The sequence below is a fragment of the Lampetra planeri genome, chromosome 12, assembly GCF_965212315.1.
Source record: "Lampetra planeri chromosome 12, kcLamPlan1.2.h2, whole genome shotgun sequence".
Taxonomy (NCBI): Eukaryota; Metazoa; Chordata; class Hyperoartia; order Petromyzontiformes; family Petromyzontidae; genus Lampetra; species Lampetra planeri.
In genome coordinates, this window is record NC_136118.1 from 8651422 (window position 1) to 8676337 (window position 24916).

Sequence of the window (24916 nt, forward strand, 5' to 3'; positions counted from 1 at the left end):
GCCCCCGTCCCCCGCTGAGCAGTGTCTGTGTGTGGCTCCGGCTCGCCATCAGGCGTGATGATGAATTGGGGCGCTGAGGCCATCTCTCTCACCTGCGCTCCGAGTGAGCAGCAGCCCGGGTGGGTGGGATGGGGTGCAAGGTGGGGCAGGGTAGCGGGACAATGAGGCCGATTGGATTTGTTCTGTTTTGTTGCTTTACTCTCACATTTAAGGGATGGCGGGAGGGGGCATTTCCATTGTTATCTGGTCATCTTTCTTCGTGTAAAGGACTTGTATAGGAGCTGTTCATGCATTTGCCAACGTTCATTCTCACTAAAAACATGACGATCGTCTCTTCATGCTGATGAGTTCGTTCCACCGTTCATCGCCAAGGTGGAGTTTAAGTAGCAGACCAGCTGGCGGTGCAGGAATTTGGGAACGGTTTAACCCCGATTGGCTACCCGAATTCGTGCAATCAAACCAAGAAACTCGGCAGTGCAAGCTCACTCTGACACCGACCCCACGCCACACCCCGCCACCACAAGCCACTCACAACCTAGCCTCCCATAAACGTCAAACGCTGTTTGCGTGCGAGTGCAGCGCTCGTACACAGCCCAAGCTTGCGAACGTGGTGTCCCCGTTTGTCATCGTGTGCCCCGCCCTGGTGGCGAGATGTTAACTACCTCGCCCGGTATACAGGAGGTCGTGAGTTTGATCCTGACCCCGACGCCAGTTTATTTGGCGTTTGCATATTCTCCCCGTGGTCGCGTGGATTGTTCTCCGGGTCCTCGTGTTTTACGCTCCACGTTTAGAATTAACATGCGTTTAGAGTATCCGGCTGCTATAAAGTACCACGTAACAATCCACTTCGTGGGGCTATCATTTGTGGCCAGGTCGTTTCTGACAAAAAAAGCTATATAGCTCAGCGGGGCCTTATCTGGTAAAATAAAACATCGTTTATAGTTGAGTTTAGTCCCCCGTGTGCGTGTGGGATCCGTACCTACGACGGCCTCCGGGCCGAAGACGGGCAGCAGCCCGCTGGCGTAGTAGGACATCTCGAAGACGGCGGGCACGTGCGTCAGCGGGCGGACGGGCAGCGCGGCCCTGTCGGCGTCATCGCGCTCAGCGCCGCCGGCGCCCGGCTCGCTCGCCCTCGTGACGCCGTCGCTCAGCAGGCCCAGGGCGTGCGTCACCGCGTCCTCCGAGCGGCCCGAGAAGCCGATGTCGTAGTGGCGCGACAGGACGAGCTCCTTTAGCCAGGAGAAGTCCTCCACCAGGCAGGCCTGGCTCACGCCCTGAGAGGCATCCCGGGAGACAAAGGCGGCCGATGTGGATGTTGGCCACCCACCCTCGTGGTGTGCGTGCCAGCCTTCATTGGTTTGTGTTAAGAAAAAAAACATGTCACGCTTTCTTCCAACGTACGTTTGTCTTTGGAAGCCGATGGCAAATAGCCCTGAAGCACTGGACGAACCACTATAGCACTGCTGCCACGGTTGAATGCATAAATAAATTGTCTATTTATTAGGCATTATTCATCTATTTTTGGGGGGAAATAAACTTCTGCAAATTTTCAGTTTAAGAAATTAAGTGTTTGTAATATAATTTAAATAACATTTATTAATGAATTAATAGTCAGCAATGATCATTCCACTGCTAGACAAAGGCCTCTCATGCTTGCTGACCTGCCCACTGGACATCTGTAAAAGACAGCTTCATGGCTCATCGGATTCCTCCTTCAGTCAAATTAAAGATTCTGATGCACCTCGCTTTGCTTCGTCTTCACAGTGGACATCCTCTTGGGTGCATCCCAACCCTCGTTTGCCTGCCGCTCTGCCCTTAGTCTCGGCCGCCAGAGCCATATCACGTGTCCTGCCCAAGCCCACTAGCTTAAAACAAAACATCATTGGAATAATGTCATTTTCGCCTGCATGTGTAATCCATGCATTCCCACCCTCTCTCCATGTAATGCCAAGGATGCATCTTCACACATTTCTTCGTAAAACCTATGTTCCAATTTTTTTCCATTAATGACCATGTTTGAATTTTTTTAAATGGTTCATAACAACAACAAAAAAGATGCCTGGTGCGAAACACACACAAGCAACGTTGACAGGACCAGCAAATGTTCGCTCACCTGCCTGTGCTTGTACAGGAGCAGGCACGCCACGATGTTCGTGGACATGATGGCGGAGCATCGCACAGCAGCTGAGAAGGAACACGCGATATAACGCGAGCAAGGACACGGGGTTAACGTTAATTCCTGTGATGAACTTCTGCCCAACCTCGCAAGCTGGTAAGCAGATTTAAGGCAATCACGACGGGCTTACACACAAAACTAGAGCAGTTTGTTGGCTAATAGGGCTCGGTAAAACTTGGGCAAGCTCTGCCGTCAATGTTTTTCCTCCCGGAGAACCGACATTTGATTTTTTTCCTCCCAAGTACAGTACCGCAAAGTGATTCCATGGTCGGAGAGACTTGCGAGCAACCAGAATAAAGTCCCTTTGCCAACACAATTCCATTACGCTTTGAATTTATAGAGCATCCACATGCAACCAAATCTGTTTCATGCTTTTGAAGAGGCACCTCGAGACACGATTAACAGGGGGTAAAACGAGAGAGGGGGGCCTTCACCCTGTCACGAACACCAACATAACTCGATTCACAGTGCTGTTACGAGTCACACCGTCTACAATTCAGGCAGACGAATTGGGCTCATGCATCAACTCTTTACGCGTTGCCATTCGACAAGAAAACATATTTGTGTTGTTTGGGATTCACACTTCTTTTTAAACCCATGTGACCACATGGGCCAGAATGCACCTTGATCTCCGCCACATCTCGGAAGATAAGCCAGTTTGGGAGCCTGGATTAGTGCTTTGACAGACGACCACCAGGACACAGAAACAGGCGCTGTAGGCTGCTGCTGCAGGGCAACCTTCGCAGCAGAGGGCAGTGCAGCAGAATCCATTGTCGTACTTTCCTGAGTGGCAATGTCGCGATGGCTCCCCGCTTTCACCAACAGTTTATGAAATGCGCAACACGACTCATTACGGCTCTCGTGCGGCGGTAAGCGTTGGATGAACAACAACATGGATTTGCGCGCGTGTCCGTGCGCGTTCCTCGCAAGCGTGCGGGATCCCACTCACTGTAGAGGGCGTGGCTCGCAAGGTTGGCGACGTTTGCTCTGTGCACGGCGTTGACGTCCGGAGCGGGGCGTCGGGGAGGCGACGTGGAAAACGGTGAACCGCGCACGCCCGAGGAACTGCGTCCAACAAGGAGAGAGAGCAAAACGAAACGCAGCGGAGGTTGAAATGTACGTTCAAAAACTACCCGCAAATTACTTGTTTGGGTTCATACAGAGCAACTATCACCCTCTGCTGGCAGACTAATTGCCCCAAGTTACTATGGCAATTGAGACTCTATCCTGGTCTTTTGAGATGTCACACCTGGTTAAACCTAAAAGAACTTGAAAACTGAAGTATGGTTATGAAGTCTAATTTACGTACGTTTCACATTATCAGTGCTTTTTGTTTTCTCCGGTCTACCCCTGATAACAGAGTTGACTGTCCAACGTGGTGCCTCGTGTAAGAGCCACATGGTAACCTGGCCAGTGAGCAATACTTCCATGACTACAGCTTAGGTAAATAAACTGCACCTGTTGTTGAGGATGGATGGCAGCAGCTTGTGAGGCCGAGATGCAGCGATATCAATCGAGTTGATCGTCTGCATGTACTCCTAGAGGAAAAACACAAAACAATGCATCAATTACGTGGTACAATTAGATTATCAATGATACTATAGATGTAGAAAACCTTTTGTATTGTTTGTTGACCCAGGAAAGCCACAGTGAGTCTCATGACTCTCATTCAGAAGGATCCTGCCAAATAATGCTCAGTTGGGAGCGAAAAATGTTGTGGAGATTCCAACGGAGTAAATCTGCGGGAAGAGTTTCCAATTTGACAAAAATTCGGACCCTTGACGCTGTTACACAATGGCCGACTCTCTTACGAGTGACATCAAGGGATCTTGTACGTCCGCTGCGAAGCATACGGCGATTAGCATTTGTACGGTTAATACACTCGCAAATATTAATTCGGGCGGCCGATGGATCCCAACGCTGAACCTCTGCAACAAGCGACAACCGCGCTTCACCGCCGTGCCGCGTCACGATGATTATAACGATAACGACAAACATAATGAAATGCCATTACGTGTTACGGAGGCTTCCATTGGTTGCCCGTGACCTTATATATATAAAAAAAAAATTTGTGTGGCATGAGTAGCACACGTACCGTTAAGGAATCACACACAATTCCAAACGTCGCATAGTGATCCTGGGACGTGGTTAGTGAGACTCGCTCGCCCCAACACCGGTGCCACTGTTGGATTACCGCCGAGCACCGCAAGAGCCACACACCTTGAGCGAGTAGGGCTGCGCAAAGTCCACGCGCACGTAGCCGTAGTTCTTCCACAGCATGCGCAGGGCTCCACCCAAGATGCCCAGCAAACTCTCGCTCTTCTTGGGCTGGCCCTGAGGGCACGGAAACAACAACAAAACACACGTCAAACACCACTGTCGCGCTCTGGTTCTGTGCAGCTGAGTGTAAAGCCGTGGCTATGCACGTGGTCTGCATTCCAGCACTGTGGATGCGAGCGTTCGATTCCCGCTCACGGCCAACACCGTGAACCGGTCCTGAGCATCCCCTAAGTCGTCTCACCCTCAAATGAGTATGTGGCACTGTGCGTAAACGTCGCCAGTCGGGAGACAAAGGCGGCCAGGCGTGGTGCTGGCCACCCACCCACCCCCCTTGTGTGCCGCACCGGCATTTTTTTGGTGCTCGCTAACGGCACTTGCCCCGAGTCCATTAAAGGCTACACGGTGGTGGGGGGGGGGGGGGAACTTTGTCTTTTGTACCAGCTGCTCGCGGTTGAAGTTGCCCTCGAGGGCGCGGTCGTAGGCGATGCCGACCGGGACGATGAGCGCGTCCGGCACGGCGCCCTCGTTCACCGCGTCCACCAGCACGGAGAGCAGCCCGGAGCGCGCCGTGCCCGCCCGGCCACTGCGCGACCTCGTGCCCTCCACAAACACCTCCAGCCACTGGCCCTGCCGCACCAGCTCCTCCACGTACTGGGGACACGACCGGCGTCAGAATCGTCAGAATCGGGAATATACATTTAGGCGACTGGAGGAATCCGGATGAACCGTGGAGGTCTTTTTTCACAGACGTCCAATCGGTGGGCAAGAATGTAACAACTTATACAAATCTCTCTCGTCTATATAGCCTCTTGTTACAGCAGCCCTTTTGCCCACTTCAGCAATTGTTTCTTGCTGGGGTTGTCCCACCTGATGACAGACGCTTGTGTTGCGCCCGAAACGTCGTGATTTAATTTATTTTATACCTACGTGACTTTACCGAAAGAACCAAAGAGTATAACTCATACAAACACGGTTGGATGGAGTGAAAAGTATAGGAAAGGTAAGCAAATCACTAACAAAAATATACAAATAAAACGAATTACTAGGTTAAGTCCACCGAGCTATTCGCTTCGTTTTTAGAAGTGACCTGAGCACAAATGATAGCTCCACGAATCGGCTTATCACGTGGAAATTTTCGTAGCCAATTCATCTAAATAATCGAAACTATGACCCGAACGTCCGGGTGAACGGACGGACAAATGCACACGGGGCGGAACAGCGTGACGTTGTGAGGTCACGTTAGCCGCACGGTCGCTGCCGCTTAAAGCTGTGATGAACGAGAGGTGGTCAAGGTGGCGCAGAAGTCGGGCCACTGAGCTAGCGGCGTAGAGATCCTGGGGTTTGAATTCATGCAGTCGCCTGTGATTGAGCTGGGTTCTCAAGCTTTGTGAACAGATTATATCAGCCTTGTCATCAATGATTACACACCATAAACACATTTACATCATCGCATTTGAATGGGTTCTTAACGTAATGGAGGTAAATTCCACCTCATGCGACGAGCCACACTACTCACCGTATTAGGGCAGGCAGAAATGCGCCGCCTCGTATTGTGTGTACAAGAAATCACACGAAGGAGTCGGAGATAGTTCTGCGATATCCGCTTCTGCGGCCGCTCTGCGATATCCGCTTCTGCGGCCGCTCTCTAACACGAAGGGTTCCGTGGTTCTAGGCGAGTACATGGATATTTTTTTGTTTCAATTTGGAAAAACATGTCTTAATTGTGGAAAAAGGCAAATAAACAAATCAACAAAACTAACAAAACTGAAAAAAAGTCGGGCAAAACAAAGCTGTACACCGACGTATTCGAGAATCCGTTGCCGTACTGCCACAAGGGATTTCTGCAGTGAGATTGATTCCTGTGGCCTTCAGGAGAGAGGACGTACCGTGTGCAGGAGGGAACGGTAGAGGAGGTCTTTGCGGCCGGCCTCTTCATCCATCCTCCTCTTGATGAAAAACCCACCCAGGTTTCGGATGAGACGCCTGAGACAGAAGGACCGCCGCACAACGTGATTGAGCACGTGGTGCAACCGGATTTCGGAAGCCCCAATGAAACCAGCGTGTCTTGTTTTTAATGTCAGAAGTTTGCGCAGCACAATCACTATCATCAGCCACGGTTGGATCCATTGCTGGATGAAGGCTGCCCTAATCCCAATGCCATCTCTCGCAGTGCTTCGACGCCACAGTCTATCTCGCTGCCACACACGAGTTCATGTCATTGCTTCATCTCCATGGTGAAATTCCTCAGGGAGAGTACCCTCCTGTGGCTGCCATCCCGTTATTGATCTCGACCACCGGCCATCATCCCTTCTAGTGACATTGTCGTACGCCTGCACCCCACCCAGAATAATTATTTATACTGGAGGAATCTGAAGAGCTTTGAAGCTATTTTTCAGCTCACCCACCCCACCGACCCCACGCCACCCATCGTACCCGACCTACCCACCCCCATCCACCCCACTGTACCCTATCCCACCAACCCACCGCACCCACCCCACCCACCCGACGATGGGCAGGTTGAGGTTGTCTCCGGACACGATGTAGGGCGCCTGCAGGTCGTGGCAGAAGAGGATGAAGGTGAGGAGTAGGTAGTCCACGTGAGACTTGTGCACGGGTAGGAAGACCAGAGGCACACGTCCCTGTTTAACAAACACAAGAGACAAATAACCTATTATTTCGAATTATTCTTTACAGCCAATTTTTTGTGTTTTGGGCAAACCATCTTGAAATCTGTCGTTTTTGGTATTTTATTGTCTCTAACTCGTAAAAAGTGTTCCGGATTAAGTGTTTTAACCTAAACATTCGTTTTGCTTTCTGGCAACACCCGATGAGTCCAGCTTTGAGAGGTTTTACTTCATTTTGGTTTTGTTTCCGAAAGATAACAAAAGTGGTTTCCTGCGCAAAATGAATATCGACCAACACTTCTGTGGAAGCCTAGTGGTGGAAATTCCACATTACTATGGTGGGGGACAGTCTATCCACAAGGCACACCACTGTTTATTTACTACAAAATGGTACCGACTTTATTTACCCCTCCCCCCCTCAGTGGGAATTGAGCCACACCGATTTATAACTGTAGGTGCACACAACTGTGATTCAGCACTATAGAGGCAAGAGTTGGTGGATATCACGGACTGTTATAACTACCAAACATGCATGGGGGATGCAATGTGGTAATAAAATAGCAGTACGGAAAACGTGGGTTCAGGAACATCTGGAGTATTATCTCCTCGTTTTTTGTAGAGAGTTTTCACTCAGTAATCGAGTCTCCTTCTGTACAAAGCAATACATTCCTTCAAATAGAGCTAATCCCAGCATGCTGTTGCGAGACCATACTGAAACAGCATCTGTATTGTCAGCGAGGCTTTCCTGGATCAATTATTTCGTGACTTTTGCTTTGGCTTATATTTATCCTGAGCCTCGCTTTGCAGCCTTATTCATGAAGCTATTCTGGAGAGTTAATTTAGTTCATATCCATTTATAGTTACGACTAAAGACACCATCATTATCAGCAAAATCTGAAATGAACATCATTTCCATCCACAATGGTGAATTCAGCTCATGGTCAGCTGCGAGATGCATCGTTGTACCTCTGCATCGCGAGGGATGGCGACCGCAGTGAATAAATCATGGCTTATGATAATATTAATCATAATCATCATTATTATTTCATAACAAGCTTAAATCAACAAATGTACAAACACACAAAGCCAGCACTATCTTGTGCTGGAGCTTGTACGATTGTTTATATTCCGAGGGAGAAAAAAAACACCCATCAAAGTTTCACATTTCGTCCAGTCATCGTGACGTGCCCGTAATACGGCCACAACAAGAACTCCCAGCCACCGTAGCAGGCATGTACAGTCCGTGGGAGCGTACCGTCCTCAGGTGCATATATAGTCAGGAACAGTCGGAACAACTCCAGGGTGGCTTCCTCTCATTGGCACCTCGCGCTAGGGAGTCAGTTAGTCACGTTTGTGTGTTCATACGGAGGTTGAAGAGTGAACCAGGAGGGATTCAGGAATAAAGTTTCAACTTTATATTTGTTTAACCAGGTGACAACTCAATGGCCCAGGATAGTTTCATTTACATGGGTGAAATGAGGCATTCGTTTGCGAGTAGCGAGCGACTATTGCTATGTATAGACCCAATTGGTTAATTTGCAGGTAATATTTGGCTGCTATAAATATCCACATAAGCCACTTCACCGGGCTATCATTTGTGGCCAGGTCGTTTCTGAAAGAGCGCTGTACAGCTTAGTGGGCCATAGCTGGTAAAATAAAAACGTGATATTTTTAGTTGTCGATATTTGCCAAATTTGGGAGCCCGGAGCAGCCTGGTGAATATCTGAAATGCTGTCGAACGAACAACCTAAGTGGGCAGTGGCGTTTACGAGGTGGTCCACGGTTTGAGATTGGTGAACGGCGTTGCTCTGCGGGCCATTTCTTAATTGTCCATTCACGGAAGAGTCATCCGCGTCTGCCGTGCAACGTTCCGACGCATTTCAATGTCGGCCACTGTTTGCGGGGTAAAATGAAACTGGGAGGTTCTTTTGTGGCGTCGGGGGATTAAGTGTTTGTTAGAGACGTTGGCATTCCCCCAGGCTACTCTCTCCGCTGTGCCGCGGGATACAAAACTGAGAGGGGTGAAAGGAGGCATTGGCAAAGCGAGCGAGCGCGGCGACAGAACGAGCGAGCGGTTACCTCGGCAGCCGCCTGGCGCACCATCTCCAGCTGGCCGCGGTGCACCAGCACACTGCGGAAGAAGCTGTTGAAGAGTCGGAGGAGCACCCAGCCGGCGAGCCTGCAGGCGCAAGTTGTTCACACGCGAGAAGTCATCGCATCACCCCATCCACAGGGCGGGACGCTTCACCCATCTGCTTAGTTCAACATCAGCGAATATAAAATACCCCGGCTGCCCACGATCATTGAGACTATCAGATTCGTTTAATGCGTTCTTTGTAATTGCAGACACTCTTCTAGATGCGCAGACAATGGCCTGTTTGTACTCTTGACGTTGGGTCGTGGGGTAGAGTAGGGGTGAAGCAGTTCGTGCACCAAGCTATGAAACTGGCGATCTGGGTTCGATACTTGTCTGCTGTGTTAACATCAGTTCGCTCTGGACCGGTCCTTTTACCAAACTGTGCTGTTCACAGCAAGCTGAAGTAGTGTCAAACAACCTTCATGGCCGACAGGGTGTAGAGACCTTCATCTAACGACGGTGTTCATCTTCTTGGTTCTTTCGGTAAAGTCACGTAGAAGGGAAGTAATAAAATAATAAAAATAAACCATAATAAAATAAAATAATAAATCTAACGACGGTGGTTTGTCAAAAGGGCTGTTGTTTAGGATGGTGAGCTTGTATTGATAGACCCTGCCCCACATGAACTGGATGCCAAGGTTGTAATTAAACAAAGAATCGAGAGGCTGAAGTTCAAACTAAGCAAGGCCATAACAGTTGACCTATTGACATTCCAACAAACAGAAGGGTAAGTAAATGTTTTTTTGAAACTGGCAGTGCTTTGGTGGCTCAGAGGGCCAATGTGATATCAGAAGACTGAGCTGGCAATGCTATGATCCTGGGTTCAAATACAGCCGCCCCCCCCATGATTAAGTTGAGTGTAGTTAGCTGACGGCCTCTGTCACCAGCGACTGCACAAAACGACCACCAGATTAAATGTGGGCTCCGGAATTAAAATGGAACAAAATCTGAAAAGTGTGCAAAGTAGTATGGAGAGATGCATGCTGGTGGGAGGGGTGGTGAACCACTGCTTTCAGAGTCGAGGGGTTAACCCAACACATCAGCCCTTGGTCACCAAAGCAAAGTTTGTGGGGAATAATAGCCATTTTCTATACTTTTTAGGCATAAGCAATTACGAAATAACACTTACTACCCATGAACAAAAATTGTATAACATAGGGATAATTAATCAAACTTTAAAGGGCATTAAAATGTCTGCACCTAGTGTGGATAAAGGCCTACTAAAACAAATTCCGAGATAGTTGTGTGACATCATCTTCTGGGACAGTTCGTTGACACAATGTCGTGCACTGGTAGCTGTTTAATGACAAAAATAGCACAATTGGAATATATTTGGAAAATAAATAAAAATCCTAAAAGTTAATACAATTTGGAGAAACTGGATAGTCCACAAACCACTTTATCATCGTCATGCTAGCGATTGCCCCGCATCGTTAGAGTGTCTCAAATTTACATCTAAAATCATGAAACTGTCACTGTATAAAAGCAGGGGGGGAGGGGGAGGCATGGGCCCTAGCCCAGAGTGCCTGTCGGTGCCTCGGCTTCTCATCGCGTGCCTCATTCCAATCTCGGCAGTGAATGCACCTCAAGGTGATGGGTTAGGGCTAGGTATGAAATTAGACCTTGGGTTAGTGTTAGGTTAAGGCCTAGGGTTACGCCTAGCCTTAGAATTAGGATGAAGATAAAACTTCGCAATAGGTGTAGGGTTGGTTCGGGTTTAGGGTTAGGTATATGGGGTAGGTTTAAGATTTGGGTTAGAATGAAGTTTCGAAAAAGGCTGAGGGTTAGATTTAAGGTTCAACTTAGAGCTAGGTTTAGTTCTAAGTGTGTAGGTCATCCGGATCCCATCGTGCCCTCTCAGCGCTGCTCACTCGCACGCACCTCAGGATGACGGGGGACACGGTGGCAGTCATTCGCTTCAGGACACCCTGTGCCTTCTTGCGCTGCTGCGCCTCTGCCTTGGGATCCGAGCATGCCGACGTCTCGCTGATCGCTTGCCGCACCCTGGGGCCATGGATATCAAAAGAGGAAACATTCGCACGTGAGACAGAGGCAACTCAGACGGTGGCGGCGGTCGTCCCTACAACTGAAAATAACAGCAAATGATGCATTCTATACATTTAATCAGAAACGTGGACATTGACAGGAGAATATAATACAAATCTGAAAAGTGCGCAAAGAAGCATGCAGAGATGCATGCTTGCAATGTGGGATATTGATTGCATAGGGTCTTGCATTGGAATGATTGGCCAATTCCATTATTAACTAGAGTTTTGCATGCAAAAGGAAAGTGGAGTACCTGGGAAAAATCCATCATGCAGACAAAAGGGGATAACACTCAAAGGGGCCGCACAGGCAGTTTCAGAAATTAACCGTCGGAACAGCCATCTCACAGCTCCGCCGGTTCGGGAACTTGACAAATTCACATGACCTGCCAACTTCTAACCTTACAGATCCATGGGATCTACGCCAATGTCAAGAGAAGCCATCAAACATGGGTCAATGATTGATACTTGTTGATGTAATCGGTTATCAATTCTGAATTACAAGCATGCACTACCATTTGCAAATATACACACAAATACGTTTCTGACTTTGCATATTTTAGGCCATCTTTGGTTTTTCCTGCAATTAGCATTGCCCTTTATTTGGCCACATTGGAGAGGTGCCGCTAGCATCACGACAGCCTCCCAGAGACATCTCCCGACGATCTACTTGAGGCTGCCGCCCACACAGTCCGGCACTGGGCATGCAGGTTTCCCCCAGAGCACCTTGTGTGGTTCAAGACGAGCTCCGTGACGTTCTTCGGGGCTCGCTCCTTATGAGCGTCCCTCTCGGTGACAAACAGCAAATAGCTCAGGCGTCTGGCAAGCCACCCTCGGTGCCTGTAAAGAAGCGAGGGAAGAACAATACATGCAATGCCCGCGAGTGATTTCCAGGACGCTTTCTCGCACACATGTTTGTGCCCGCAAGTGTTCAATTAGCAAGAACAGCAAGAAGTTGCAAGGAGTTCGCAACGGGATGCCGCGATATGATACGACACATAGTCAGATTGTCGTGGGCCTTGGCGCTGGGCGAATAAATTAATCGTTGGGCTTTTTCATCGCCAAGGTTTGGGAAAACCCTTCATAAATTTCGCCAGTTTTCTCTCGAATAGCAACGCAACTTTATACTAATGTTTAGTTGGTATTCTATTCGAGTATGGCGATATGCTCAAGAACTGAATGCCAAAGTCGAGGTCTGCTAGCCGCGAGAGAGCTTAGGGAGAGACTACAGTTCATATTGAACCATTTTTCTGAGCGTTATCTCATGAACCCTCCAGCAGTTATCTCCTAAATCCCACTGTATATGGACAAATAGAAAGAGCCAATGGATGAACGCTTTCAAACTAATTTGCAAAGCGTAATTTTTTTATTGAAAAGCCTTTTTAGATGAAGCTCAATAAATCACATTATACACTGAATAATCATATAAAATAGATTTCTGACCATCGTTTTCAGATATGGAATGTAAAAATATAATGTGAATTCAGTAATTGGTTACTTATAAAGAGATGGCAGGTCTGTCCTGAGCACAACACCACACTCGATTAAAAAAAGTAATTTAACGGTTTTTCTTTTAAATAAATTCCTGTGGTTGAAAGAGTTTGTCATCACCGGCCCAGCTAGGGTCGCTGCATTCCTCCGCCAGGCATTAGAGACTCATTCGCAAGGGATGAGGAGTGTGTGCTTTGTTTACCTGGTGTGAGTCTCATTCACAAAGATGACGTTTCTTAAACCCAACTCAGGGATGGAAGACGTGAAATACATCTCCTAAAACGAACAAATAAAACCAGACGCACGCAGACTATCAGTACAAAATCCTGCCGTACACGTGTACAGCCCTTTTGTCAATCCACTACTGGACGAGGGCCTCCCCACGAACCCGCATTGCGTGGGGGGGGGGGTCTTCATCTGACCATAATTCGGCACGTGCCGGTCACGGTGGGGATAATAGACCAAGGAGTACAGTACAGCAGTGATTTTTTTTTCTGCGCTACACTCCACTGCTCACGACATAGCACCTGCTGCCCTATGACAACCCGTTTTGTGCATTTTGTGGGCACCAAATCAAGCATCAACCAGGCTCAAGCCTGCTTAGCTCCCAGGATCTGTGGAGATCGAGTGCAGTCCGGGTAAATTTGGTCATAGCCGTTGATGGGAGAATGTACATATTTCGCCACAATCATCGTCATCATCCAAACACTAATACAGTAGTGCCGCCTTTCAACAGCTTCATCCCGAGTGGATCCTATGCAGATCAAATACAAGGTTCCAACACAACCTGGTGAATTACTGAGGAAGACAGTCATACAACAAAAAACATTTATCTTGCTGCTAATTTTCACGGGACATTTCACGATTCATCGATTCAATAAGAATTCTTACATTCAAGAGACATTCATCAAATCATGCACCTATGAATCAATTTGGAATTTATACGCATTACAAAAAGGCCAGAATAGAATGCCTCGAGAAGGAAATGGTTTGTTGTTGTAAACAGCTGACCTGCTCCTACTGGATGTAGTAAAAGGAAGCATCATCGCTCGTCAGATTCCTCCAGTCTAATTTAGGATTGTGATCAAATATTCTAATTCTGATGTAGATATAATTAGGAGGAGCTTATGATGGGTGGGGCACATATCGCTCATGACCCACATGGCATGGGGAGGACCTTCATCCAGCAGTCGCTTGACAAAGCGATGTGCTACTATGCTTGTTTAACGTTTAGGATAAACACGTGAGGCATAACGTGAGAGATTACACAAATGCAATGGACAGTACATGCAAGACACTGCAAACTAAACAAAGAATTGATTTTCTTAGGTTTTTTCGGTAAAGTCACATAGGTAAAAAATTAAAATTAATAAAAGTAAAATACAAATAAAATAAAAATCACGACGTTTCGGAGGCAACACAAGTCTCCGTCATCAGGTGGGACCGTCACAGCTAGATTTGCTGTATCAAGTGAGGCAGGGATTCCAAGATGCAAATTCTTAAATACAAGGGGGAGGAGGGGGGAGGGCAAGGGGGAGGAGGGGGGGAGCTTATCAGAATGTGGTAGCCAATGAATGGAACTTAATTTTAATTTTTTACCTACGTGACTTTACCGAAAAAACCTAAGAATATGAATCCTTGCAGTCACGAAAGCTTCAAATCTAGAAATAATTGATTCTTGACCGATTCATGACAACTAATCATCGCCTTTGGTGGGGTCAATAACTACATGCCTCATGTGCATACTGCGATAACCAATGTTGCATTGTACAATGTTCCGACATGTATGCTCTCCGCCTTCACCAGCGCGCAACGACCAGTGTGCGGGTTCACCGACCCACGATGACCAGCCGACGAGGCATGGTCAAATAGCCCATACAACTTGCACTGTATCGAGGGGCCCTTGTCCAGCACATTGACAAAATGAGTTGTACATTGAATATAGGGGAATAAAAAAGCCTATACACGTGTGTGCATCACTATCAATCCCATCAGGAATGAATTAAACAAAGTTTGATCGACATTGAGCCATTCCTGTCACATGCATACTTACTAGACGGGAGCTTTACCACTTACAAACTTGCACAATAGAATGTTACTTTTATTAATAAAAATAAAAGGCTCGAACTCCATTGCAAGCCCTTAACATAATTCACAGAAGAATGTTAAGACCCAGTAGATTAATGTTCATGAAGGTACAATAGCACAAGTATCAAATTCCATGCCAAAAGCTGATTAGCTAAGTGCCAGAAGCTTATTTGCAAAGTTGTTGCCTTAATTCTGTTATGACATACTTGAATAAAAATAATAATAATGGCCTTCATCCTGGAAAACCTCACCCTGTCTCACGACTCTTGCAATGGGATGTTTGGACCATTCCCTAAGTGAGTGTTTGACATGTGGCTGGAAACTGGACTAACCACACATCAGAGGGGGTGACACTCAAAGCTCCGCACAGATAGATGAAATAATCTATAACAGTATTTTCATCTCCTGTTAACCCTATGGCCAACACCTGGCAGACAGACTCAACAAAGATTATCTACCACTCGCGTCTCTCCCCATTCTTTCGTCGGTCGTAAGATGGCAACGAACGATGAGGCTGGACTAACGTCCACAACTCCGTCGGTTCTCCAGTCATGGCGATTTGCTTCCTGCACAGCGACATTATTTCTCTACGATCCACCTCTTGCCTCTACGACTTGTTCCTTCTACTTGGCAGTGCGAGGCCATCTGATGGTAAATTGCTATCGCCAAAGCTCCCGCTGCCCACGTTACATTGACTTGAAAGCAACGCAGTGCTTTTGAAAAATGTATGAGCCCGAGAACAAAATTCAACTCTCTGCACCATTTAACATATTTACAATTCAATAAGCATTAAATATACATCGTAACAAGTGGGGGGGGGGGGGGTTTGTCGACGGCAGCACAAATATCCGCCTTCAGCCCTTAATCAATAGCTGTGTTAAATAATCGAGAAGTATTTTTCCTGCAACTGTATTGCAATGCACAGGACGAGCAGTGGCGCAATAGCAAGCGTACTGCACGAATGAACCCTGCGAGCTGAGTTCAGCTCAGTGGCGAGTGATATCTTTGCGAACCCCCATCACCAACTTACGCTGGCGAAATATGGTCAAACAACTGTCATGACTGAATGTGGTAGGTCTTCATCCAGCAATGGTTTGACAAAAGGATGTAAATTATTATTAAAAATAATTTTACCGCAATGCATAAAACTATTACACACATTCCTCATTTCACATGGTAGATGCTTTCGTGAAAAGTGATGCATTAAGTGGGCAATTACTGCTACTGAATCATATTTGCACGAAAAAAATCAGCCTGCAGTTATCCCATGGTGGGACAGAACTGAGATGACGGTACGCTGCATACTGTATCATACCGCTGAGTCGCGTAGCTCAAGAAAGTAGCCCATCGCCAAACGCTCAGAAAATACGTTATAACGGTGCGCATTCTGCGTTATAACGGTGCGCGTTCTGCGTTGCGCGAAAAATGTTCGAGTAGAAGAACCCGTGTTATTACAGCGAAAATGCGTTAAGCGAGGACTTGCCCTACTGTACTTAACAGCAGTCTTGTGACATGCGGCTGGGTTATTATTAAAATTGAAAGGTAGCATCTGGGAAACTGTATCACAGCTGTTAAGCCCATGTACTTCACAGATTAAAAGCGAGGGAAATCAAAGCTATTTATACACTGCAGCAAGACGCCAAATCAACGGGTTAGTTTCAAACTCCACACCAAACTCAGCTGCGAGCAACTCAACCACTATAGGCAGTCCTTCAAAGGACCCCCCCCCCCCACAGGGCTAATCGATTCAATTGTCATAATTCGGGGCCACGCGTAAATGGAAGTATAGAGTTTATGTATCGTTTGCTACGTCTTGTTTGTACACTTTTATTCGTTCTATTAGTCTAAACGTAACGTTAGTCTAATAATTTGCATGTAACTGACAAATTATGAAGCGTGACATATTTACAGAAATGTGATGCTTGTATTGTCAGCATGATAATTAAGTTTAATCCAGGAGTTAATAGTTACATGCTTGGAAGTTTATATACATAGTGCATGGTATAAGGTACCATTGCGCTCAGCAAGTAACATTTAGACCTTCATGAAACCCCTGCTGGATATGAAGGCCTCTTTACGCCAAGTCAGTCTGGACATCCGTGGAAAAGAGCTTCATAGCTCATCGGATTCCTCCTCCAGTCTAAATAAAGATTCTGATAAATAAATATTCCGAGTCACGGACGATTGCTTCAGCATATTACGCCACTCTGCTTAGTATGTCTTAGAGAACCGGAGGAGAAGGGAGAATGACCCAGGACCAGTTCAAACCACTCGCCACCGATGTTAGCCGGGGCCGGGAATCAAACCCGGGTAGCTGGCTGGGTTCAAAGCGTAGTGCATTAACAATCCAACCACCGCTCCACACAAATTGCGCACGAAGGAAATCTCACTGGAGCATTCACATTAATGAACTTCACATTCACCAGCAGTAAGCTGATAAAACTTTCCAGAGAGCGAGCCAAGATTAATTTATTTAGGGGGCGAACTAAAAGCCTTTTGTTACTGTTGTAGAAAAGGATTTTGAGCACGCGTGGGATTGTAGCAATTAATGCAATGATGCTATGCCAAACAGAATCTGAACAGCACCACCGTGGACTAATGGCATCATCGGTCGGAGATGATGATCCAGTTGAGGCGGTTCTGTAGGCGCACCAGCCTATTCTTGACTCATTCGCCAGGTGCACACACGTGGTTCCCTTAGGAATACGTGCATGGAAGCCAGCACGTGTATGCCCCATATTCGGAAATACAAACTGTGGCATCCTTCCCCATGCCGTGTTGTTCATGGCAGCTGTTTGACAACTACAGCACGCTGGTCGGTGCAGGTGAGGAGGGAGGAATCAAACAACTCAAGTCGTCAGGGTCAAACTGCAGTGTGCTAACCTGAAGTACCACCGCTCCTTGTCAGCATACTCACAAACACACGGTGTTTGAAATGTGCCGTGTGTACATGTTCAATCTTCATTTATATATATGCAAGGGGAAGCCTTGCCAGTATTATGAAACCATGTGTGTGTACTTCTGAATGTATAAATCATGCATGCAGTGTCGCTTAAAATTAGTGCATTATCCTTTTGTCCGAGACAGAGGTGTAAATCCAAGTGGAAGAGAGAAGTGTTCTGAATGAAATATCCCGTGTGGGCGAAGTTACCCTGCTTCTGGGAGTGCAGATACCACAGCTCCTTCCAAGAAATGGCCTCACGCTGCCCAGGAAGGTCTCGATGTGATAGGGAGATTTCTTGAAGAAAGACAGCTGGCTGGTGACCTGCAACAATTCCAGAAAAATATATAAATTAAACATAATTTTCTGAAAGTATTTTCTTTTTTAGAGTCCCACCTCTGATTAGCGCAATTAGCTATGTACGATGTGAACGAAGTCCAACAAACACATGCCCCGTCTTCAATGTCATATTTAAAAATCACTTCTTTTACAGCCCTCTGTCAACCCATTGCTGGGTGAACTAAGTCCTCCTCAGGCAGTGTTGATCAATGGGGGCTGGTTGACCATACTTCACCATGCCACTTTGTGTGGTTTGGCGAACGGGAGGTTAAACCCCAGGAGCAGTTCAGATATCACTCGCCACTGATGTTAGTCTTGACTAGGAATTGAACCACGAACCACTGTGTCACTTGCTCACCACGTCTGCCACATACTTGGTGCAAACGTCCACACCCCCCCCCTTATCCTCCTTTAGTTGGGAACGGTTCACATCAAGGCCTCGTACAAACTTGCTCACCACAGGGCTTCCTAAAACCACCAGCGAGCGAAATGAATCGCTTGCCTTGCACTCCGTTCTAGGTTGGAAATTGAATTCCTGTTCATTCTGAAAATGATTGACCAGGTCGCTGATGACGTCCAATGTTGACAAAAGTTGATTTAGCTGCGACAGTGCCAATTCCCATTTCGATCAGCAGGGCTTTAACCGCTACGATCGAGCACGTCTTTAGATGCAGATGCATTTGCACGTTCTCTCAACTCCAAAATTGTATTGTTAAATCACTGCAATTGTTCTGGAGGATCAATTATCAGTTATAACAAGGCAAATTGGGCCAGCTGAGCCAATAATAGTCCTACACTGGTTAGGGTTACCCTAATACGCTATCAGTATCACGTGCGAATTGACACAGACGGACCCTGCAGGTTCATAAGTGAATGTCTCTTTTTCAATCCACTGCTGGATGAGGGCCTCCCCACGCAGTGTGAATCAGGAGCATCTTTAGCTCTTCTTGGCCACGCCGGTGAGTGCTGGGTTGGTGAATGAAGGCAGTGGTCGGAAATCGAACTCGGATCACAGGTTTCGTAGCACATTACACTAACCACAGGAATTACCAGCACCCCCCCCTCCCCCCGACATAGGATATGCATCTATTAATCACTGAAAAGACCACATCTTCTCATTAATTTCCTGGCCGACCGGAATTTGTTTTTGCATTGGGCGGTGGCTGAAATGGTTCACCCACCGGGTTCGCGTTGGCATCGGCAGCAGGAGGAGCAGCACCAGGAGGATGAGCAGAAGGATGAGCAGGAGGATGAGGAGGGGCAGCAAGTCCTGGCGGGCTCACCCACCCGTTGCTCGCCTGCTTGCCGTGCCGAGGGACCGAGAAGCCGGGAGCCGGCGGCCGAGGCGGGCCGCGCAGAGACGAGGGCGGCGCTGCAGCGGCGACGCCGGCGGACTTGGGGCCGATGGGCTGGTGGGAGCCGGAGGGAACCGCCGAGGAGCCAGACAGAGCGGTTGCACATTTGGAGAGGCCCGGCAGAGAAGCTCCTGATGAGGTGGGCACATATTTTGAGGGCGGCGTGAGAGCGGAGCCGGACAAAGAGTGGCCGGCGATAGGGGGCCCCGGGAAAGCATGTCCCGACAGGAGGGACCCCGACAGAGCAGAGCCCATCAGCGAGGAGCCCGCGAGAGAAGACCCCGACACAGAGACCCCCGTCGGAGGAGAGCTCATCAGCGAGGCCCCCGCCGGAGGAGGAGGCGGCGATGAAGAAGCCAGCAGCGTGGGCCCGTGGTGCAGGCCTCCCCCATTAGTCATCACAGTGGCCGCAGCCACCACCGTTTCCGCCGCCATCATGGGGTACCCCACCCTGTTGCGGGATGTTGCAGGGGGTTAAGCAGGAGGGAGCGACGAAGCGGCAGCGAGGGCTGAGGAGGTCAGCGGCACGTGGAGGAGGCGGCGGCGGTGGCAGAGGCGCGCTGCGCCATGGCGAGCAGAGAGAGAGGCTCGGTCCGCCTCCCGTTACAAATCGTACACCGCATAGGGGTGTCGCCTCGAGCCACGATTGGCCAATGGCGAAGGGCGGGCCCGAGTGGTGGGGCGGGGGGTCACGTGAACGAGACGTTGGCCAATAAGGAGAGCGCGGGTTGCGCTTTAGTTGTACGATTTTAAAAGGCGGGCTTCACCGGCCGCAAGGGCCGCAGTGTGGGTGGGCGCCCACGTGAAGGTCGTGGGGGTCCCCGAGGGGGGATCACGACGGCCGCGATGACCTTCGCCAGAGACGTGGCCCACTGATAGGACACTCTATATGCAAGATATGGTGCAATATTTTTTTTATTATTAAATAAATTCAACGTGTATTGCAGCGTAGTAAAGTCCTCTGATGTAAAATTGAGACGTAAAGTGTTTAGATAAATTGTAAGCACAATGGTTTTGGCAATGTGTCTTAAGACGTTAGTGACCCCCCGAGGGACCCTTCCCTTAATAATCTACTGTCAGCTGGAGGATCTTGAGCACCCATTCAGTCAACCACGCGGGAACCCATTCAGTGAAGTGCAGGCGGTTTGACAAAACCCGATAACCAACATTTATAGGAATATTTTTTTGTTTATATGACTCATGTTGGCTTCATTTAACTACATTGACAAATAACCAATGTTTGATCATTGTGATTACAGTATATCACAATGAACATATTCCTTAAATTTTGACTTTTAACTTTCGTGACTGCAGGATTTCATATTCTTTGATTCTTCCGGTAAAGTCACGTAAATATAAATAATAATAATAAAGTGAATACAAATATCACGACGTTTCTATCGCAACACAAGCGGTCGTCATCAGGCAAAGGAGCTAGCCTCTAAAGGCAAACTGTTCATAAAGGTCCTAATCAAAAAGAGACCAGATGGCTCAATGAGCCATTCTGCCTACAGGAAAGTAACCCATACTGACGCCTACCTAAAACCTGATTCCCACCACCATCCATCCCAGAAGAATTCCTTCATAAAAACGCGACACCATATAGCTCAATGTATCTCCGACCATGAACACCTAACCAGTGAACTCAAACACGTACACCAAGCTCTCAAGGCGAATGGATATTCTGACGACACAATCCGCAAAGACATCACCCCAACCGTGAGGAAGGAGCCATCTGAGGATCCAATCAAAACCATCACACTGCCATACATAGCAGGGGTAACCAAAACAGATTTCCAAAATCATGAACAAACACAAGATCCAGGTCCGATTTAACGCAGTACATAAAATTCGTGATATGATGCCATCTGTGATGGACAAGATTCCTGATATGCAATATCCCGGCATCTACAAACTAAGCTGTATCTGCGGCAGCAGTTATATTGAGGAAACTAAGCGACATGTCTCGGACCGTGTTCGTGAACATAAGGCAGATTTGAAACACGGAAGGACCAATACTTCTGCCGTGGCTGATCATTATTTTAATGCGGCTGGCTCACACGAAATTGATTTCTCGAAGACGATGGTACTTTGCAAGCCTACTGGCTATCAACAAAGATTCGTTCATGAAGCCATCCATATATACAGACACAGACACAACTTCAACCGAGAGGAAGGTTATAGACTCAGCAATCATTGGAAAGATGTCATCATCCACTTTGGGTCATGACTTGACTTGTGTTTTCTTGCCAATCAACCTCCACCATCAGCAGTGTGGTGTGTGGAGCGGGGTGCAGGGATTTCTTGACGGCCCTTTGCTGCATTGGCATTGCCGCTGCATTGCCATTGTTGCTGCATTGGCATTGCTGCACCGCCCATGCTCCTGGTGCTGCTGATACACTTGAGCTACGCCCATCTCCAAACCTTTATAAACAGTTTGCCTTAAGAGGCTAACTCCTTTGCCTGATGACGACCGCTTGTGTTGCGATCGAAACGTCGTGATATTTTTATTCACTTTATTTTCATTATTATTTTTTCTATCTACGTGACTTTACCGAAATAACCAAATAATACATATTCCTTTACTTCATTCATAACTTAATCCACTACCAAGGCGTGACCCTACCTACCACTAGCATCGCGAACCAATCTTAGGCCAACCTCGGATTAATTGGCCCCACGGTGGCGAGATCTTAACTGCCTCACCTGGTACGCAGGAGGTCGTGGGTTCGATCCCGACCCTTGACACCTGCTGTATATTTGTAGTTTGCATGTTCTCCCCGCAGTTGTGTGGATTTTTCTCCCTGTCCTTCAGTTTCCCCCCTCCACATTCATAAACGTGCGTTTAGAGTTTTTGGCTGTTTTACATTTCCACGTGATAAGCCACTTCGTTGAGCTATGATTTTTGGCCAGGTCGCTTGAAAAATAGCTGAATAGCTTCGTAGGCCTTATCTGGAAAATAAAATATATTTGATCCAAATTCGCTTTTTTGGGGGATTGTGTTATGTACAATACGACAATGTGGTCAAATCAACAATGTTTGAGGGCCTTCCCACACTAGGCGGGTCGCGGGGGTTATTTGACCATACTTCACTGTGCTGGTCAGTGCAGGTTGGTTGACAGTGGAGAGTACAGATTTGTGAAGTTTGGGGACGTACATAGTTCCACATAAAATATGAAAAGAGGGGAAAACACACGTTAAATACACTTGACTGTTATGGCATAATTTAAAATGGTAATTGGAGAATGTGCGAGGCTGTCGTAAGGTGACCAGACTAGCGAGTAAGGAATTCGCGTGTAAACATCAGTCGATGAAAGTCCCACTGCATTTCTGACCAACACCACCTAGCCAGTGAACTGGAACATGTACACAAGGCCCTCAAGATGAATGGGTACTCGGACCGCATTATTCGCAAAGCTGTTTCTCCAACCATGGAGAAACAACCCCCTGAGATGCCGATCAAAACCATCACGTTACCATACATAGCAGGTGTTACGAAAAAGATTTCCAAAATTTTAAACAAACACAAGATCCAGGTCTGATTCAATACAGTACACAAAATCCCTGATCTAATCCCATCTGTGAAGGATGTCATTCCTGACATGCAATATCCTGGAGTCTACAAACTAAGTTTACACGGTGGTTTGTCCACTTCGTAGAGGTCGCAACCGGGTACCCGATACCCGTACCCTATCCGATACCCGGCTACCCGTTCCCGGCCGGGTACGGGTACCCGTTTGCGACCCTGGTGCGGCCGGGAACGGGTACGGGTAGACCGTGAGTCACTGGTGAGTAACTGTTGTCACTCATTTCCCAACATCTTGTCTCTTCTCACATTTCAAGTTCCTAGAATCAACCCACCCGCGTCTGCAACATGGCTTCACCCCAGAGATCGCAATCAGGTACCCGATACCCGTACTCTACCCGTACCCGGCCGGGTACGGGTACGGCCGGGTACGGGTACGGGTACCCGTTTGCGACCCTGGTACGGCCGGGTACGGGTACGGGTAAGGAATCAAAACCCGTTTGCGACCTCTGGCACTACGTGATGAACCCGGTGACCTGAGTTCGATGTCAAGCCACGGCTCACATCAGTGGCGAGTTATATACAAACCGGTGTTAACCCTTCCCTCTTACCAGCGTGGACCAGCGTGGTTGCAGTTTGGCCAAGGAACCCCTTTGACAGAAAGGCGTGGGGTGGCGTTCATCCAGCATCGAGCAGTAGGTTATAAATACATAGTCGTAGAAAAGTAACTTCGGTATTCTCAGACAGATTCAGTGGCAAAGCTCTTTTCAGAATGGCATGCGAAGCTTGTGATGGGAAAAAGAGCTCATTTTTTAAAATCAAAGCCCCCTCCCAAAGCCATCTTCCTGTCAGAATAGTCTTGAGACGTAAGGCGTGTGGTCACTCACGGAAAGCTGGGCATACATTTTACTCAAAAGGGATGATGGCCAAGGGTAGAGACTAAGGACGGAATGACAGCCAAATCTGTGAATTCAACCGAGAGTGCATGGAACGAGAAGCTGGATCGTTGCATCTTGAGACCGTAAGAGATGTGCTATGGCTAGGTGATGCTTTAATGAAGCAGCGGATAGATCATGGCTGATGATTACAAACGTGTTTACATAAGTGTTGGTAAAAAAAACAACAACACATAGTCTCAGGTTTTTTTCGGTAAAGTCACTTTACCGAAAGAAACCTAAAAGTATATGAATCATTGCAGTCACGAAAGCTTCAAATCAAGAACGCATAGCTCGCAGACAGAAAACTGGCCATACTCGTTTGTTTTACCAAGTATGACCCAGCTCGCTGGCAATCAGTTGCAAAGTTCTTTCTGGTTTCAGCATCTTTTGTTTACTTATAAAAGTCCCGTGTGTTGGCGTTTTTAAATCGTTTCACAACAACAAGTACAGTACAACTTTTGGCAGAGAGTGGCAATGCGCTAAATCACTGACACATCTGACACTTAAATGCGGTCTAGCCCACGGTAAACAGAATGTGTGGCGTTAATAATTTAACGTCACACTCTGTTGACTCGTTAAGATAAAACAGTCCAAACTACCAAGTTCCAAAAATGTTTTACAGATAAAATCCTGTAAATAATATATTGACGGACTAGAAGTATCATCACAATTATCTCTCGATGTGCGTGTACAGCCCTTATTCTTTGGTTCTTTTCGGTTAAGTCACGTCTAAAAATAAAATCCACTGCTGGATGAGGGCCTGCCCACGCCGTGCGGCCCACAGTACTTCACCGTGCGGGTCATTGATGAGCAAGGAGCATAGCCAAGGGAGCATGGAGGTATACTACAACAATGGATTGTACCCTGCTGCCTGCAACGTATTCCCGCAGCTTATAAACACAATGGTAAGATGTTATGCATGGAAAACACATTCCTGCGGAGGGAGCTGGTAGGAACGTTGGGTTGCTCGGTCAA

The 24916-nt window shown here is 47.6% G+C and overlaps 1 protein-coding gene across 1 annotated transcript in view; it reads right to left on the reverse strand.

Annotated features, from left to right (window-relative positions):
* The window catches only part of GPAM (glycerol-3-phosphate acyltransferase, mitochondrial), a 29157-nt gene extending 9061 nt beyond the window's left edge, over positions 1-20096 (reverse strand). Inside the window, exons 1-14 of the mRNA XM_078599416.1 lie at positions 19303-20096; positions 17993-18106; positions 12956-13029; positions 11989-12102; positions 11099-11221; positions 9160-9259; positions 6959-7095; positions 6343-6439; positions 4895-5107; positions 4397-4510; positions 3635-3714; positions 3126-3241; positions 2114-2184; positions 980-1274 (exon numbers count right to left, since the gene is read on the reverse strand). Coding sequence (XP_078455542.1) covers positions 980-1274; positions 2114-2184; positions 3126-3241; positions 3635-3714; positions 4397-4510; positions 4895-5107; positions 6343-6439; positions 6959-7095; positions 9160-9259; positions 11099-11221; positions 11989-12102; positions 12956-13029; positions 17993-18106; positions 19303-19914 — 2260 coding nt within the window. The 5' untranslated portion in view covers positions 19915-20096. The remainder of the gene's footprint in view (positions 1-979; positions 1275-2113; positions 2185-3125; positions 3242-3634; positions 3715-4396; positions 4511-4894; positions 5108-6342; positions 6440-6958; positions 7096-9159; positions 9260-11098; positions 11222-11988; positions 12103-12955; positions 13030-17992; positions 18107-19302) is intronic.
* Positions 20097-24916: the final 4820 nt, after the last annotated feature.